The 19,961-nt window shown below is 37.4% G+C and overlaps 1 protein-coding gene across 4 annotated transcripts in view; it reads right to left on the bottom strand.

The window, feature by feature from the left end:
• The window catches only part of ANKS1B (ankyrin repeat and sterile alpha motif domain containing 1B), an 862,484-nt gene extending 845,272 nt beyond the window's left edge, over window positions 1–17,212 (bottom strand). For 2 of the 4 annotated variants that reach the window (XM_072973192.1, XM_072973191.1), the window contains exon 1: window positions 16,965–17,211. In XM_072973192.1, the coding sequence (XP_072829293.1) occupies window positions 16,965–17,098 (134 nt within the window). In that variant the 5' untranslated portion in view covers window positions 17,099–17,211. Of the gene's footprint in view, window positions 1–16,964 lie in introns of all 4 variants that reach the window. The other 2 variants (XM_072973193.1, XM_072973190.1) reach the window with 2 other exon arrangements.
• Window positions 17,213–19,961: the final 2,749 nt, after the last annotated feature.

Raw genomic sequence — 19,961 nt, 5'->3', positions numbered from 1 at the left:
TACAAAAAGGGATACTGTGAAAAAGTCATATGTTATTAGAGGTGCTGTTGATGATAAGAAAAGATAAGAAGATAAGAAAAGAGTAGGAATCATGATTTCTTCAGATCCCCGTATATTATCTTCCACAGTAAGTATGTTGTTTAAATCCAGGCCTCTTTGCTTCCCTTATGAGGTAGTAAAAACAAAATTTTAATCATCTTTCCATTGAACTTGTTTTCCCAGACCTAGAAAAGGAGAGCAGCAATTGATAATACTGCCTGCTGTTTATTTTTTCTTGGACTTGGCATGAAAATCTGAATGGTCTTTCGAAATACAGAATGGAACTGCAATGAATTATTTCTGAAATGTTCCCAATTATTTTCTTCCCACTTTTTGCAAATAAGGAGGGTATTTCTCAGCTATATCAAATGCTTATTAAAGAGCTTCCTGGACATTGTCTCAGATTTGTTTCAAGGAATTATGGATTCCTGGCAATAATTTAAAGTCTGGGAGATACCCAGTATGAATTACCTCCTATCTTGGTTCATTTGGAACAAAAATCATTTTTGTAAGGCCAGTGAAGATTTATCCTATTTTAAAATATACTTGGTCTATTTCCTAATATAATGTTTTTGTAACATCTTAAAAATCATAATGGGAATATCATATAACAAGAAAAATCTACTTGCTGAAATCCTTATCTCTATCAAATTCTGCAAACTCAACTCCCTCAGCAAATGACAGTTACTATCTCAGTGCTTTTATAACTCTTTTTCTGCAATATCATCATCTTACAGAAATTCTTGAGAATGCACTTCACTGACAATTATGATAAAGACTAGCTAAACAGAGCAAAAAATATATAAAGATTTTCTGTCTCTCAGTCAATCTGGAGGCCTACTACAAATCCACAACAACATACATAAAAGAAAAACTCATAAAAATGCAAAGTGCTGACCAACCTATCAAATTCTCATCATCTGTCCTCCAAAATGCAAAGAGAGACAGTGTTCAGGAGAACTGCCACACAGTACTCAAGCTTTGGTCATAATCTCCATGTTACTTAGAATTCTTAAATATCCAAAGCCTCATTTTCTTCCAGTACAAGGGTACAGGCATTGCTGATTTGGAGAGATTAGTAGTAGTAGAAGTAGTGGTAGTAGTGGTGGTGGTGGTGGTGGTGGTAGTAGGAGTAGTAGGAGTAGTAGGAGTATTAGGAGTAGTAGGAGTAATATCATCATCGATAATAAGAGCATTATTTACTCTCCTCTTCCACTTCCTCTTTTACTCTTCTCTTTTTCTTTCTACTCATTTCCTTTCTCCTCCTGAATAATTCAGTCCCTAAAGCCATTAAGTAGAGCAGAGAAAAGCAGGCATCCACACCAGAGGAAAGAGGAAAGCTGCAGTTGCCTACAGTGAAGTGACAAAGCCCAAGCCAGGGGAGAAGGATGCCCATATTGGGGACAGCTGACTGTGGGGTGTCACAGCTTAGGCAACCTGCGTAGGGCATCCCCACAGCAGGGTGGATGATATGAGAGGATCACAGCCCAAAAGGGCAAGAAGGGTGTCTGCATGGTAGTGGCAGAGGGGAACATCCTAACATGGGGTGTCAAAGTCCAAATGGTGAAGAGGCCATGCCCACATAAGGGTCACACCAAGTGCAGGGGGATTAGACCTCAAGCAAAATAAAAAAGATATCCCTCTGTAGATGCCAACTGGCATAAGGAATCAGAGCCTGAAAAGGACAAGAGGGTGCCTATGTAGGAGACAGCCTAGCAAGGGTGGTAGAGCGTGAGTAGAATAAGGAGGACAATGACACAGGGAAGGTATGACAATAGAGAGGAGAACCGGTTACACACAGAGGGATTTATCAAGTAAGTATATGTACTAAGGAGAAGCCAAGATTTTCACTACTGAAAAGAGAAGTTATAAACATAGGAAGGGAAAAACAAAAATGAATCCTGCCTGTGGAGTTGGACTAAAATTAGACATATCACTGTAAACTCACGGATTGCAATACATATATAGATATAGATGTAAATATGTGTATTTCTGTATGTAAACATATATAAATTTTTTACTCCCTAGCAGAGAAAATCTGAGAGAGGTGACACTCCAGAAGGAATGAGCACACTTGGCACCCAAATCTTAGCTTCTAATGATCATTTTCCAATAAAAAGAACTATGGTTTCTTGGAGAAATGGCTGGGCCAGGAGTGATGCAAAGAAAGATGAGTCCTGGAATATTTTATGATGCCAAAAGCAAAGAAATGATGCAAAGAAATCAGCCTTAAAGGATTTGTACTGGATAAATCTGGGACAATTAAAGTATCAAAATTAACAGTGTCAGTAATGCATTATAACCCATGCAATAAAATACTAAACCATGAGCCTATACTTATATACAGGCATATCTCATTTTTTTTGTACTTCATTTTATTGCACTTCACAGATACCATATCATTTACAAATTGAAAGTCTGTGGCAATCCTGTGTCAAACAAGTCTATCAGTGCCATTTCTTCCAACAGCATTTGCTCACTTTGTGTCTCTGTGTCACATTTTGGTAATTTTCTCAATATTTCAAACTTTTTCATTATTATTATATTTGTTATGGTGATTTGTAATCAGTGATCTTTGATGTTACTATCGTAATTGTTTTGGGGTGTCATGAACCACACCCATATAAGACAGTAGACTTAATAGATAAATGTGGATGGTCTCACTGCTTCATAAAACCGGCCATTCTCCTATCTCTCTCCCTCTCCTTGGGCCTCCATATTCTCTGAGACACAACAATACTGAAATTAGGCCAGTTGATAACCTTACAATGGCCTCTAAGTATTCAAGAGAAAGGATGAGTCACACACCTCTCACTTGAAATCAAAAGCTAGGAAATGATTAAGCTTAGTGAGGACACATGTCAAAAGCTGGGATAAGTCAAAAGCTAGGCCTCTTGCACCAAGCAGCAACCAAGTTGTGAATGAAAAGAAAAAGTTCTTGAAGAAAATTTAAAGTTCCACTCCAGTAATCATAAATGATAAGAAAGCAAAACAGCCTTATCGCTGATAAAAGGAAAGTTTTAGTGATCTGGACAGAAGATCAAATGAGCCACAACATTCTCTTAAGTCAAAGCCTAATCCAGAGCAAGACCCTAACTCTTTTCAATTCTATGAAAGCTGAGAGAGAGCTGAGAAAGTTGCAGAAGAAAAGTGTGAAGCCAGCAGAGGCTGGTTCATGAGGTTTAAGAAAATAAACTATCTCCATAACATAAAAGCAAGGTGAAGCAGCAAGTGCTGATGCAGAAGCCGCAGCAAGGTATCCAGAAGATCTAACTAAAATAACTAATGAAGGTGGCTACACTAAACAAGATTTTCATTGTAGACAAAGCAGCCTTTATTAGAAGACAATAAAGGATTTTCATAGCTAGAAAGGATAAAATCAATGTCTGGCTTCAAAGCTTCAAAGGACAGGTTGACTCTCCTGTTAGGGGCTAATGCAGCTGGTAACTTTAAATTGAAGTCAGTGCTCATTTACCTTTCCAAAAATACTAGGACCTTTAAGAATTATGCCAAATCTGCTCTGTCTATGCTCTATAAATGGAACAAGAAAGTCTGGATTACAGCACACCTCTTTACAACATGGTTTACTGAATATTTTAAGCCCACTCTTTAGACCCACTGCTCAGGAAAAAAGATTCCTTTCCAAATACTACTGCTCAATGACAATGCAACTGCTATCCAAGAGCTCTGATGGAGGTGTATAATGAGATTAATTTTGTTTTCATGCCTGCTAACACAACATCCATTCTGCAGCCCACAGATCAAGGAGTAATTTCAACTTTCAAATCTTATTATTTAAGAAATACATTCTGTAAGGATATAGCTGCCACAGAGAATAATTTCTCTTATAGATCTGGGCAAAGTCAATTGAAAACCTTCTAGAAAGGATTCAACCTTCTGGATGTCAGTAAAAACATTCATGATTCATCGGAAGAGGTCAAAATATCAACATGAACCATAATTTGGAAGAAGTTGATTCCAACCCTTATGGCTTACTGAGGGGTTCAAGACTTCAGTGGAGGAAGTAACTACAGATGTGAAAATAGCAAGAATTAGAAGTGGAGCCTAAAGATGTGACTGAATTGCTGCAATCTCATGTTAGACCTTGAACAGATTGAGAAGTTGCTTCTTATAATGAGCAAAGAAAGTGGTTTCTGGAAACAGAATCTACTCCTGGTGAAGATGCTATGAAAACTGTTGGAAGTACAACAAAGAATTTAAAATATTACATAAACTTAGTTGATAAAGCAGCAGCAGGTTTTCAGAGGACTGACTCCAGTTTTGAAAGAAGTTCTATTGTGGGTAAAATGCTATAAAATACATAGAAATCACAGAAATCTACAGAGAAATCATTTGTGAAAGGAAAAGTCAATTGATGTGTCAAACTTCATTGTTGTCTTATTTTAAGAAATTGCCATAGCCACCCCAACCTTCAGCAAACACCACCCTGATCAGTCAGCAGCCATCAACACTGAAGCAGGATCTTCCACCAGCAAAAAGATTACAACTTGCTGAAGTCTCAGATGACGTTTAGCATTTTTAGCAATCAAGTATTTTTAATTAAGGTATGTACACATTCACAATGCTATTGCATACTTAACAGATTATAGTATAGGGTAAACATAACTTTGGTATGCACTGGGAAACCAACATATTCATGTGACTCGCTTTACTATCGTACTGGAACTGAACCCTCAGTACCTCTGAAGTATGCCTTATGCCTTATAAATAAATGAATAAAAGGAAGTTTGATGAGGAACGGGATATTCAAATAGGTTAAATGTACCTCCCCACAAAACAGTTATTTCAAAGGGAAAAAGAGTAATTGTATAAATAGAAACCTGACAGACACCACTGGGCTTTAAGCAAGTGATTAAAGAGAACATTACCAGCAATAGCACAAATCAAAATCACATGCCACTTGATAGGATGCAATGAAAAGAAGACAGCACCCCTCTGTGATTTAATTACCAGAGATGCATGAGAAAACATCAGGAAAGCCCAAATTGGGGGATATTTTACAAAATAACTAGCGTGTAGTCTTTGAAAAGTGTCAAGGTCATAAAGTCAAGAAAAGACTAAGAAACTGTCCCATACAAAGAAGATTAAGGGTGTAATGCGTAACGTAATGGGTGATTTTGAACTGGATCCCAATGATGCATATCATTGGGACAACTGCCAAAACTTGAATGGGGTCTGGTGGTCATTTTCTGATTTTAGTGGATGTGCTATAGTTATATACGGAAATATCCTTGTTTTTAGGAAACTAAATACAAAAGTATTCTGGGGTTATAGGGCATTAGGTTCACAACTTACTCTCCAATGGTTCAGACAAAGATATAGTTCTTTGAATTGTACTTCCAGCGCTTCCACAAGTATGTGATTATTTTTTAAAAATTTTTAAAAGAAAGTATTTGAGAGTATATAGTTCTATCTTCAGCCATTAAAGAATTACTTAAGCCTGATTCATGGTCAGATTCAGATCATACACTGTTATGTAATGGAAGATGGGAGCCAAAAGTTGACACTGGACTAATCTGAAGAAAAAGCTGAATTTATTAGCTTTCATACCCTAGTAAAATTAGATACTACTGTATAGTTAGCTATTATCTATGTGTGTAACTTTTATAAGGGCCTAAAGAGAAGTTTATGTTCTATCCTCCAAAGCACCATCACCATGCTGAAATCATAGTACACATCCTCAAAATATTTGTCAATACTGATTTAAAAGAAAGATAAGGAAAATATTAATGACAGGCTTATTAGGAACCAATTCACCTCATGGATTATAGCACAGCATATACAACTCCAACAGAATACAATCTCTTTCTGTTCAAATTATCTTTCTGAAGAATGCAGAAAGTAAGAACAAATGCTAAATCTCTGGTGACCAGTACCACTCCTAAAAATAGGCAGGAAAAAGTAATCCCTGTCTCTGGAATCAGAGGAACACTGGACAAATATATTTTCCCAATAGCCTGTCTTGGTGCTTATACCATTAAAGATTTAGGTTAAGACAATGTCCCTAAAGAAGTTACCTATAAAAATGCAAATATCCCAAAGTTTCCATTCAAATAAATATACTCATGAGATCTATACAGCTATTCCTTGCACAGCCACTAATGTCTTAGTAATAATAAGAAAAACATGTATTTGAGTCTTCCTATGTGACGAGTACTGTGATAGATACTTCTTTATCTAAATTATCTTTAATTATTACAACTCTACAAGATAAATATTATTATCCCCACTTTATAAATAAGGAGACTGAAGCCCAAAGAAGTTAAATAACTTCCCCGGGGCCAAAAATCCATTCAATGACAGAGTTTTCATTCAAACTCAAGATTCAGACTTTTTCCATTACATCCTGCTGCTTCTTTCTACTATGCTATTTGCTATTTTTGAAAATGGAGATCTAAGGCATGAAAGAATAAAATGCAGTATAGAAAACTTTTTGTTGGTATAGGATAAAACTAAATGAGAGTTCTAAGTTCCAGGTAAAAGAAGTCAAAGAATGCCTCAGAGCCAAGAAAGGAAGAAAGGCTTTGAAAAGGGACAGAGATGCACAGAAAGAGGGGAGGAGAAGGTTCTAAAAACAAACTGCCTGGTGCCTTGGGTTTTTTACACAGCCTAACACAAGATTTGATGAAGTCTCTGAGTTAACAATGAGCTCAGTTAAAAACTATGAGCTCAGATTTATCAGCTTAAAAGAGATAAATTATAAAGCTTATTAAATGAGGACTATGGTAAACACTCTATTTTCTTCCTTTTTGTGAGAGAGGAAAAATGAGGAACTATAAATCGCACCTATCCAAAAACATGGGATGGGCAAGTTATTAAACCACCTTCGAAGACAACAGAAGTTATAAAAACATCAGCTGCCCAAAAAATTTGGGATGAAACAATTCCACCCTATTTTAAGGTGAAAATGACTGACAGATAAATATTTTTAAAAATCTTTAACTAACTTAGCATTGAATTCAGTTTACTGTTTATGTGCCATCAAGAAACAAATGTAAACAAAATACTGCCTATAATGTGGAATTCTGTGATGAACACAAGCAAAAATAACTAAACTATGTAGGAACTGAAATACAGTATTATGTAATTTTGTAGAAAATGTATCTATTTACATACTGGAAACATATTGGTATTTTCATATTTTAACCCAGGATATACACTGGTCCCTATGGAACAAGGAAGCAATATGGCACAAAAGAAAGATATCTGGGGTCAGAAAGACCTGAATTTCAACCCTGAATCTATCACTTACTAGCTTTGTAACTTTGGGCAAGTTATTCAGTATTTTTCCTCTTTTACCCCATATATAAATATGGGGTCAATAATAGCAATAGCAATATGCTTTTAGCATAGCAATTCCACTTCTAGAAATGTATAGTAAGAATATAATTTTATGAAAAAAGTGGTTTGTATAACAATGTTCATTATAACATTACTTATAATAATAATAAATAAGTTTAAAAATCATCAATTTATCTAGTATTAAGGGAATATTTAGGTAATGTATATATATCACCAGATCAGTGGTTCTCACATGATATAGAGTACATAACAATTACCTAGGAAAGTTTATAAAATGCATATTCCAAGACATTACACTCAAAATTTCTAACCTAGTAGGTCTAATGGGAACAAGGAATGCATATGTTTAACAAATAACCAGAAGAGATTCTGATGGAGAAGATATATGAAAATTCTGCATTAAATGGAAGACTACCATGTGATTTAAAATACGATTATAAAGATTTGCAATAAAATTGAAAAAGTTTGACATACCATTAAGTGAAAAATTTAGGATTCAAATTGTATGCTTCATCTAATAACAACTACATTAAACATACATAGGAAAAAAATGTGTTAGCAGTAAGATTGGTATGATTTTTATTTCTTTTACCCAACTTTTCGAAACACAGTCATGCTATTATCCTAAGTGAATAAGTAACATATCAAAATTTGGAAAAAAAGAAAAGTCAATGGATCTCCATGGCCTTCAGATTAAAATTCAAACTCCTAAGGGCAGCACACAAGTCCTTTGATCTCCAGACTTACCTCTTATCCATGCTCTGTATCAAACTACTTCTAATACCCCAAATTATATATAGTCTACATTTTCACACACTGTTATTAAATCTACTGCTCCTTCTGTCTGAAATGCCCTTCCCTAAACTATCAGCCTGACAAACTCCTACTCATCCAACAAGAATCACCTCCTCTCTGAAGTTTTCCCTGACGACTCCTCCAGATAGAATTAAAGGTATCTTTTTGCTTCTGCCACTCCTGTAGCATTGTTTGGTACTTCCATTACAGCACATATCACACTGTATTTTAATTCTTTGTTAAATATTGTCCTATTATTCTACAACTACTTGTTTGTAATTCTTCACATTCACATTATGTCTCCAAAGTTTCTATGAAACTTCAGAGTAACAGACCACTCTGGTCACTAATGAAAGCAAGCCAACAGGAAGCAACTATGTTCTAGGCTACCTCACCACTAGGGTTTACCATGCCAAGGAACATCTCTGCATAATTCCTACTGCTTCCCCTAAGCACACTCCCACTCACTCCCATGCCTCCATACTAGCAGTTAAATATCTATACAAAACAGGGTTAATTTTGTAAGTAATTACAGTAGTTTTTTAGTGTATTCAAAACACAAGATACTGTATTTAGCATATTTATATGATACATAAAATATTTCAAATGCATATTAATAACTAGAAGTACCAAACAAAGATTCAAAGTGACTAGTAGTTTGGGGGGAAAAAAAAGTTTAATGTGGAAGAACACTAATTGGAATCCAGGGGTCAGAACTTCAAATTCCTCCCCTGTAATGAAACATAGGTTTATGAAATAACCTAGATACTGAGTCAACTTGCAACATAATTTTTTTAATAACAAGAAAATGCATGTAAAAGAATCTGAATCTTAAACCACATTAGTTATTAAAGCTCTTATACAATTCTGTTCTATATCTTCATCATAATAAATATATACCTGAGGAATAACTTCAGGAAACAGACAAATGATATACCGTATGCTGATATCTAGGATGGATATATGACAGATACCCAATAAAAAGTTCTAGAGACTAAATAAGTAGCAAAAAGAAAAGGCCTTTCTAGCACCAGCCTATTCTATTCTATTTCTCTTGTCGCTAATCAAATCCCTTTACCCTTCTACAGCATCAGCCTTATAAGAAGAAAGGATAAATGGTCACCTTTATCCAACCCACTCTTGCAAATCTGAAAAATCCACTCCATCAACTCTGCCACTAGAGTTCTATAGCTCCAGTATTTTGGCCTAAAGTTTTGTTTCCTCTTTAAATGAAAATACTGAAAGAGCTTCCTCTTCCTAAACACCTTTACAAATCAATCACACTTAAGTATGAATTGTCAGCACCCACAAGTAGTTCGTGGTAGGGGGAGAGGTGAGTAAGATTAAAAAAGATGCAAGGGCACTGAATCCATGAGGTTAGAGGAAAAATTAGAGGTAGGCAGAAAACCAGAGATGATGAAAGCAAACTTTGTAAACTCCTCGATTTTGAAGGTCCAATTTTTGTTCTTAATCTGCTTCTCACTTTACACAGTCCATCCCAACTCCACTCCTCACAAAAAATCTGCTACCCTTGGAGAGGGACAGTAGGCACAAAAACTAGAGCCAGGGTGAACTTGTACTAATTAAAATGAAGAAGAGGCTTTCTTTCTGGAAAAAGAAATTTGGGCAGGAAGGGTTAAAGGAAATGTGGTGTGGGGAACAGAAATATCAAGCAGGCAGCAAGAAATGAGGTTGGCTGTTTATGACCACAACCATCAGTCAAGATTTGATCCAATCTGATCAAAGAATGCTGACAAGTTTAGGCCAATTGTTTCAGCTCACTTAACTAGAAGTAATTAAGCACTTTAAACAAAGCTGCTCTCACAACATAATAGAATCCAAATAACTCTACAGCAAAACTAAATCAAAATTCATTTTATAGACAGATTCATGAAGACAAGCTGTTAAATAATAAAGCACTATCTATAAAAAACATTCCCAGAGATAAACACTCTTTGGAGACTACAGAAGAAAATGAGGAAAACAAAATTTATCCTTTGACCATATATTCTGATCCACCTTCAAAAATAACACAATTTCAAGCCTCATTCAGGTTTAACACAAATGCAGAATTCACTTGCTGTCCTATTGACTCAAAGAAAAAAACTAGACTCTAAGAAGAGTTCTTAGATCTGTGTTAAGAATGCATAGGTGGGGAGAGTATAGTTCAAGTGGTAGAGCGCATGCTTAGCATGCATGTGGTCCTGGGTTCAATCCCCAGTACCTCCACTATAACCAAATAAATAAACAAACCTAATTACTTCCCCTTTCCAAAAAAAAAAAAAAAAGAATGCATCGGGTTGTCAACTGGCATTGTGCCTCTGCCTGCCATATGGTTTACACAATCATGTCATCACATACAAGAGAAAGAACTGGAAGACAGATGAGTCTTCTGTGCAAATTCCTGCTTTTCCAAATATAAAATAATCTCTTATATCAATATATAATGAATAACCAGAACTTACCATATTTTAATTAATTGGAACTATGCTGCAAAATGTTCAAAATGGAAACCAAAGACACATTAAAATGCATCAAATGTTAAATAGCTTCAGGTTATGTAGGTTGAAATTAATCTTTTCTAACCCTTGAATTACAGTCAGCTTCCATTTCTAGTTAAATACTCAGAACGAAGGTTCTATAATAGGCTCTTTGACAGAATTTTCCAAAATTACCTCAAATGTATAATTAAATAAATTATTTCAGTATATCACTGAACTAATCAAATTGTGTGTACTGTCACCTAAGAGGTTAAATTGCTAAGGCCAGTAGGTGCACTACTGAGTACCGTAAGCTTCTGCATTAATGTCAGTGAAGACCTACTTCACTCTTCTGCAAGTGTAAGAAACCACTGAGATGCACAAGGAATTGGGTGACGTAAAAATGTACAAGCTGAGTAGTCACCAGCTGGTTGTCCTAATTCCCTGCTACACATCAGCCTCACAGTTTTGAAGAGGGAGCTGAAAACCCTTTAGTTGAGAAAGAGGTCAATACCAAAATTCCCTCTCCTCTCTCCTCACTCCCCATCATGCAGCTGGCACTGTTCACTCTGGCAGACACAGCTCCCTGAACATAATGGTGCAATCACTGCTTCAAACATCATTACTATCTAAAATAGATAACCCACTTGCAACTTGACTATTTTTATAGATATAACATTTTCGTGCAGTTTAACTGCTCTATTTGTGATTTATTCCATTTAACCAATGCAGTTTCCCTGGCAGTGAGTATCTTATATCAGAGTTCCAATAACCAAAATTGCTCAAATAGTTGTGAAAATTACAATACTTCAGATTGCCTCTTATCTCCTTGTACCCATCACCAAAAACTTCATGCATTGAATCTTATATCTGAAAAATGTATAAGCTCGCTGGTTTATATGTCTTTGGTGACCAGAAGATTATTTTTCCCTCAGTTCTTACTGATCTTTTTCACATGGACTGATCTTTTTGAGAACTGGATTCTTTATGTTCAACAAGAATTTACTAAATACTCTTCACATAGTCCTTGACTCATTAAGAAAATCAAGTAAATCTGCGGCATTAACAAACTTTTTACTACATTAAAATACAAATAATTCTTAACCTAAACTCACTAAAAAAGAAATAATTTAATGTAGTTTAAACGGGAAATATTTTTGTTTAGATTAATAGGCAATTGTGCCAAAGGAATAGATTTTAAAGGCTTTGCAGCTGTCTCATGAAAGATATGTTAAATAAAGGAAATTTTCACATATAATATGAAGGAAGAAAAGGAGGAAGGCAACTCAATTTGAGGTACTCTGATGAGTTTAGATTTTTTAAGGATGGAAGCGGGTGATGAGGAGTATAACTGAATATAAACACAGAAGAGAAGTATATACTTGTCCTGGAAAAAAGCTAATGCCCTTTTCAGTTAAGTTTGAAAAAAAGAAGGGAGGTATAAAAGTTCACTGCTGTGACAGCTAATATAACCTTAAGCTCTGACAGACTAAAAGTAAAACTGTAGATGGTTTTAAACCACAAGAGAATTTCCTATGACATCTAACAACAAGAATCTGATTCTTCCCAACTTCTGTTTTGTTACTATCTTCCCTAGTGAGAATCATTTTCAAGTCAGAAAGGATAAACAAATAATGTTAGATTACTGAAGCTCCAAACTGACAGAGATCATAAGATACACTGAGCTGCTTTAAATGAATGTAAGTATCCACAAGTAAGATTTCAGAAACCCATACTCAGGTATCTCTTCCATTCTCTACCTAAACTGTTAACATTCAAATGTCATTACTGTTTCTAATAAAGGGAGTCAAATGACCAAAATATATATATATCTCCAGACCCAAAAGAATTAGATACAAGGGAGTAGAAGGAATTTGTGTCAAGGTCCACTACAAGAAACAAGTTATAACAAAGTAGCCTAATTTTGGTAGAATTTACAGTACTAAAGGGGCAGATCAAAGGAATGCTATAAACAGAAGATAGCCTGAATTTAGAAAGACAATGGATAAAATACCTCAAAATGTTCAAACAGGTATATTGGAGAGAAATAACTGGCTGATAGCTCTATTAAGTGGCTTCAATGTTGGAAGAAAGACCATACATAAAGATTGCCACTTTTAAATTTATACTAAGCTGAACGGAGGTTCTTTACAATATATATGGTGTGTTGAATTCCAGTTACAGAAAACATGCTTATTAAATCTACAGATGATGCAGAGAAGTTAATATTCCAGAGGACAGACTCAGGAGTGAAAAAGATCTAGATATATTATAAATATAAGTTAAAACAAGTAAGATTAATATGATAGGAATAATTTAAGTTTAACCAACACTTTTACAAATACCAGATAGAGGAACCATGGCTTGACAAGTCATTGGGAAAAAAAAAATATCTGGAAGTTTTAACTGACTATGTGCTCAATGTGAACCAAATGCACTGTTTAGCTCAAAAAATCTTGACCTGTCCTAAGGTAGATTTTAGATCAATAATAAAGAGATAATAATTTCATTATGTCATGTTTCAAATATCTGCTATTTTATTTTCATTACACAATACATGTTCATTGTAGAATATTGGAAAATGTAGATAAACAAAAACAAGCAAACAGAGATCATCCACAATTCCACCACTCAACAATGAACACTATTTACATTCTGGTGTTTATCATTCCAGACTTCTTAATGTATGTTGTAAATGATCACACACACTTAGTCTTTCTTAAGAAAAGGGTCATACTACAAATGCTGTTTTTGTAACTTTTTAAAATTCAATAGTATATCAAGTCCCAGTATATTCTACACTGGTCAAATGACATCTAGTGCATCTAGATGTAGAGGGTCATTGCAAAATTTGAGAATATGCAAAGAGGACAAAGAGGGTAGTGAAAAGTATGAAAATATAAGTTCTTAACACCTTTTTTTGCTACATGACAACAGGTTGATGAAATTTTCAGGAAAAAAAAAGATTTATAAGAAAACAACATGGCTAAATGCATGCACCTGAAGAACTGCCTTGGTTGATGAACTAGACTATCTTACATTGACCCAAAAAGCCAAACTAGTACCAACTGCTGGAAATTGCAGGGAGGCAGATTTCAGCTCAATAAAAGATGAATGTTTTTAAATAATGAGAGCTGTCAAAAAATGGAATGGATGGATCTAGTCACTGGAGGGTTTAACAGGACTGGGATAACTAACTGGTAAAGGATGTTAAAGGTAATTACTCTAGGTAAGAAGGTGGATTAAAAGGCACCTTTCTATCTGAAGATTCTGTCATTCTAATGGAAAACTTACTATAGAAATTTACTCCGAGTACAATATGAAGCCAAGTAAGGCTTAGTAATTAAGGCCTCAAGAAACACAGTTAAGTCTTTTAGGGTTGTGTGAGAAATAAGAGCACAATGATGAACACCAATGTGCTAAATGCTCTGCATTCATTTCTGTTTACCTCATTTAATTCTTACAACAACCCTAAATGATAGATACTATACTACCACTTTAGTGAAGGTTAGAGAGATATTCATAATTATTCAAGGTCATTCTTACTTTTGCTAAAAATTGCAGTGCACCCAAACATACCTGATTCCCCATCACACAGCTATTACTCACTCAGTAGGTAATATGTAATCAAAAGCATCTTTAAAAAAGTTCTTATCTAGTAATCCCTCAAAGGGCAGTCACGAGATTTTTTTTAATTAGAAAGAAAAAAGAACAAAATTTAAGGATTTTTAAATTAAATTGTTATTCATAACAAAAAAGTGTTCAGATTAGACTATCTAAATTGGCCATGTGTCTTACTTAAGCTTTTGTGAATAAAAACAGAATCAATAAATAAGACTTAAGACCTAGTAAAGCAAAGCTGAATGACAGAACTTCAAATCTTTACCATTACTAATTATGTGACTTTGGGCAAGTTCTTAATCTTCCTACTCTTAGTCCTTCATCTGAGAAAATGAGAACCAACCTCTTAAAGTTGATGTAAGAATTGAATGAGATGACATATACATTTAGCACAAGATATGACCCTATTATTATACAACACAAGTAATAAAGTAGGGCAAGGGAGTACCAAACCTATCCATAATTCATTCCAAAATATTTTAAAATTTCAAAGTGTCATTATGTTTGAAGGAAAAGGGGCATTTTTTACTATCCTGTAAGAAAAAATTTTGATGACAATCATTTGTGAAATAAAGTGACAACTAATTAAAATGTGACTTCTTCATTTTATGCAAAGGATCACCCAAAGAATACAATTTCAATTCTCATTTTCCTCAAAGATACTCTTTTAATTGTTTATTCAGTATGAGACAGATAAATGCAAGTTTAAAAGTTACTGGTTTTGACTTTGAATTTTTTACAATTGGTTCAAACTACTCTAATGACACACTTCTTTAGGTTTGTTTTGTTTTCTACATGCATTCTCCCTGTAGAGCTACTATTGCTACTTTTGACAAAACCAGCAAAAGAGAAAATCTCTCACTCATGAAGTATGTTGTGGGTCACAATTCCAAAGTTTTATTTAATGTTTACCAACATTAAATAGCTGCTATTCTAGTCCTAAAATTTGACACCTATTCTTTTTTTAAATTGGCACAACTGAGAAGGTATTCAAAAGATGTTTGCCTTTAAGTTCTATCACAAAAATAGGCTTTTTCAAACACCGTTTATCTCAATGAAATTAACTGAAGCTCTCACTATTCTCAGAGAATTCTTTAGCGTTTTTCCAAAGGAACTGATTATTTTTAGAAATCTTCAGGATATAGGTTTTTAGCCATAATTATATTTATAACTGATATGATCCTCTAGTAAACATTTATTTTACTTGCAATTTAACACTGCACCTAAATAAACTGCTTTTGTATAAAGTATCTGTGACAAAGGGCAATTATTAGAGCTATAATCTGAAATATGTATACATTGTCTATTTGTGATTGAAAGTAAAAATTATTTAACAAGGGAGTACACACAAGTCATCACTTCAAAGACTTATAGAAAAAATGTCCCATAAATATTCACTGTTCTGAAGTGAACTAATGAACTGTCATTCTAATAAAACGTCACTGTCAGCAAGTTTAGATGATCACATACGGAGCTTTTTTAAATCCCATCAACTATTTTCCAAGTATATTCATTTCACTGTAATACAAATATTTTCATTTACACTAGCCAGGACTGCAAATAATTGCATTATCTGACCACAACATATGAGAATTGTGTAAAGAACAATGTCATCACCCAAAAGTTTGTGTTAAGCATTTGTCAAGAGTAGCACTGAACAGTTTTTAAAAACCAAGAAAAACACTTGACCTTAAAAAAATTTTTTACAAGTTGGGTTGTCTAAGATGTTTTAAGGTGAAGATATGAATGATGACCGATGCTTCCAAAAATATCCAGGGTAAATTGAATAGCCATGATTTCAGACACTATAAGAGTTTCTTTGAATTTTATTAGTGAATATTCTTCAGGTTTTCTCCCTCACAAATTGATTTCATTTGCCCATCAATTCAATTTTCAAGTTAATTGTTTTAAAAATATGCAAACCAACCCAGCTATTCCTGAGGTGTTGCCTGCTGAATAAAGACCTTGACTTTTTTTTTAAATGTCACCTTAAATTCTCCAAGCAATATTAGTCTCACCTGGAACACCTTCACATGAAAAGGCCTCTAGTATATTCCACATACACTATCCCAGTCTCCACCAGGCATCCTTCATCCTGAGATATAATAACCAAGTTTCCCTGTTATGCCCAGGTAACTGAAAGTACTGCTGGGGCTGCCTAACCTGCCTCATCAAGTTTTACACACACCCTGTACTGATGACATCTCACCAGCAGGTTCACTTTCTTCATTTTGTGGGATCATAAGCCACAGCACAGCAAATGCCTTCTTCAAGAGAAGGGAAGCAGCAACCAAAGGCTGTAGCTTCTGCAGAATAATTGCACGCACGCAAAATCTTCTCTGCAAATTCCATTTAAGTAGCCCAAAAAAGGCTGGCTTCGAAGCTGAAAATATGTAACATTGACGGAAAGCGGGTGGAACGCCGATATTCTTCCAGCAACACTAGTACCTGCACAAGTTCTGCACCACAGCTCAAAGAAAAGTAGATACTGACGCATTGATGGAAGCCTATTTAAAAATACTCAAAGAAGCTAAGGCATTAATCTGACTGGGAGGTCCATGCCTCCTCACCATACACACATTCTGTTTCCCTACCTAATTTAAGAATGAATAGCTGGCAGCCACCAGGTGCAATAACCATGAGGAGGACGTACCCATCACAATGCACAACGAGGTGTGTAAACCCGCAGCTGGTTCCGGTCCTTACCTTAGCAGATTGGACAGGGGCAAGGGTCCGGATCCACCGCCCAGGATCCCTCCTTTCCTGCCAGACAGGAGTTTCTCCACCAAAGCCACATTTCCAGTTCGAGCAGCTTCCAACAGCTCCTGGTCCTTCCCCATAGTCTCTCACCGACTCCCTCACAGAGTCCTTTGCCCCTTCGGGTCCTTCTCCGCGCCCACCCCTACTCCCCCAAAATCCAGGGCCCTCCCCGCCCCACCCTAAAATAATGCAAGAGCTTCAGCACCAAGAGATCCCTGCAGCCCCCAGCCGGGAGAACCACTCTGCTAATCTTCGGGGCGCAGCTTTTACAACGAGGGTCAGACCATGTCTTGGAAGAGGGGCTGGCGGAGCTGGGAGCCGCGACGCGCCCCCACAGCCACTCCCCTGAATTCCCAAGGCCTCGTTCCCGCGGGTTGGGCGTGAGGAGGTGGGGACGCGGGTTGCTTCTGAGGAGAGAGAGGAGGACGGTGAGGACTAGAAGGTAGGAGGAGGCGACGGCGGAGACCGTCCTCGTCAGAGCCCGAGTGCCACGAACGACCGCGGCGGCTGCGGCGGCCCGCGCGCCTCAGCCAGGGTTCTCCTCAGCTTCCGCGCCCGCGCACCTCAGCCAGGGTTCTCCTCAGCTTCCGCGCCCGCGCACCTCAGCCGGTGTTCTCAGCTTCCGCGCCCGCGCACCTCAGCCGGGGTTCTCCTCAGCTTCCGCGCCCGGCTGGCTCGGCGGTTTAGGCGGCGGCGTCCGTGGCCCACGGCTGACAGGAGCGCGGCGGCTGCGACTCCAGCGGCCCTTGTCGGAGCGGTGCGGACGACCCGCGGCGGGCGCGTGCGAGGGCGGCGGCGGCGGCGGCGGCGGCAGCGGCGGCTGTGGCTGTGGCGCTGGCGCGGGGCTGGGGCAGGGCAGGCGGGCGCCCGAGTCCGCCAGCGGCGACTCGGAGGCCTGGCGCACGGGGCGGTCGGCACGCGGGGGGCGTGTGAGTGCCCGCAGGTGCGGCCCGTGGGTCTGTCCAGAGTTGGGCGGGGGGCGGAAGGGAGTGGGGAGGTGGGGGTGGGGCGCCGGGACAAGACTCTCCTCGTTTTCGTGGGCGGGGCGGGGACCCTGCGGGGACCCTCCCTCCCCCAGTCTCCTTGGGAGAGGTTTAACCGTGTGAGAACTGGAGTTCTCCCCGCCGATGCGACTCCTCAGTCGGGCCGGGGCGGGCGCCACGCCTCGGGTCAGTCACGATGCTTGAGGAAAATCCTCCATGACGGGGATGAGGAGGCTGGTGATGCTGGGAAGAGGCCCTTCTGCCACCGCTTCTACCCGTGTCCAGGCAACTGGGCCGGCCTTTCGCCCTTCTGCTTACCTCCCAGAGACATCTGAGACCTGCCCTTGCTTAGAAAGACGAGGTTTGTTTTATCCTAGTTTCTGTGCCACTGGGTCTTTTTCTAGGGTCTTTAGTCAGCCCCATATTTCAGTCCGGCGTTGAGGATCTGCTGACTTGTGAAAATACCAGGAAAAAGGCTCTCATTGAAAATTCCTCCATATTCACACTGGGAAAAATATAAATGAGCATGGATTAGAGAGCCACTTTAATTTGCATATGTTATCACCAGTTCATTGTGCATGGTTGGCTTGATTTTGTTCGATGCTCTCCTTGCCTGTGGTGGAGAACACGGATTTATTTTCTTTTGAAACTTCCTGTGACACCCTGTGCTTACCCTTGCCCTTGGAATAGACTTCATAAATGTTAACTTGTTGATAATCAGTTGGGAAGAAGGGGACGTACTAGGTACTTTCTTCACAACAATTCAGTGAACTGCATAATGCTACATATATCCATTTTCGTTAAGGAGGAAATAGTGGGTCAGAGGGTTAAATTCCTCAAGATGCCACACACAGTAAGTAGTTGACGGAACTGGACCACAGAACTGACTCACTGCATAGCCCATGCTCCTCCCGAAATACCTTACTGCACCCACTGAAAAATAAAATGTACAGCTAATAATTATCACAGATATTTGATGAGCAGTTACTATGTATCAGGTCCTGTGCTAAGTACTTTCCATATGTTATCTCAACCTGCATAACAATCTCATGAGATTGGTACTATTTTTATCCTTATTTCCCAGATGAGGAAACTGATTAGCCCAAAATCACGGAACTAGAGAGTGAGCGAAGACTCAAACCCAAGAAGACTGCCTGCTATAGGCAGAAATTTTAAGTAAATAACTGGGGAAATCTTAAAAGACATACAAAAGATAAGTAATATCAAAAATATATCTTTTTAATTTTTGTGAAATTCAGTATTCTGAGATTTTATTTGAATAGTTCAAAGTATTAGGTAAATTATAGTTACTCATGGGAGGTTTCCTGAAGGATTTTGAGCTAGTGGTTTTTTGTTTTGAATCTGTTTTAATAATAAGATGATATTATATGTGATAATAATATGATCCCTGACATAATGACATTAGCAGACCAATTAAAGAAACAAGAGGTAAGGAGCCATTTAATTCATTTTGAAAATGGCACACAGAAATCCTTCTTCCACTTTCCTTATGTTGCCACCTAAGCAAAACACAACTTTCCCATAATATACTTTAAGTATTTAGTTGGTCAGAGCTAAAAATCACCCACAGTTTTGACAAGCAACATTTAATCATGGCTGAGTTAGTAACAGGGAGTGTCAACCTGCAATGAGAAAACCATAGGTAATGATTTACTCCAAGAATCAGTTCCACAGTTTCAGGCACTCTAGTGGCATATGATACTCAAAGCCAGTTTTCAATTCCAAACTCTTTGTAGTTACATCATAGTTTCTTGCTGAAGAAGACAAAGGCTTGACTGCATGGGACTAACATACAAATTAAAAATGAAAACATTCTTCCAAAAATCTGAAGAGGTGAAAAAAAAATTCAGATTTTTTTTAAAACATCCAGATTTCATCAAGATACTTTGCATCTGTGTATTGTGCAAAGAGCCAGAAAATCTAGGGAACAAATTAGACA

This window comes from Vicugna pacos, chromosome 12, assembly GCF_048564905.1.
Source record: "Vicugna pacos chromosome 12, VicPac4, whole genome shotgun sequence".
Taxonomy (NCBI): Eukaryota; Metazoa; Chordata; class Mammalia; order Artiodactyla; family Camelidae; genus Vicugna; species Vicugna pacos.
The sequence above is the reverse complement of the archived record's forward strand: the minus strand, read 5'-3'. Positions and strand labels throughout refer to the sequence as shown.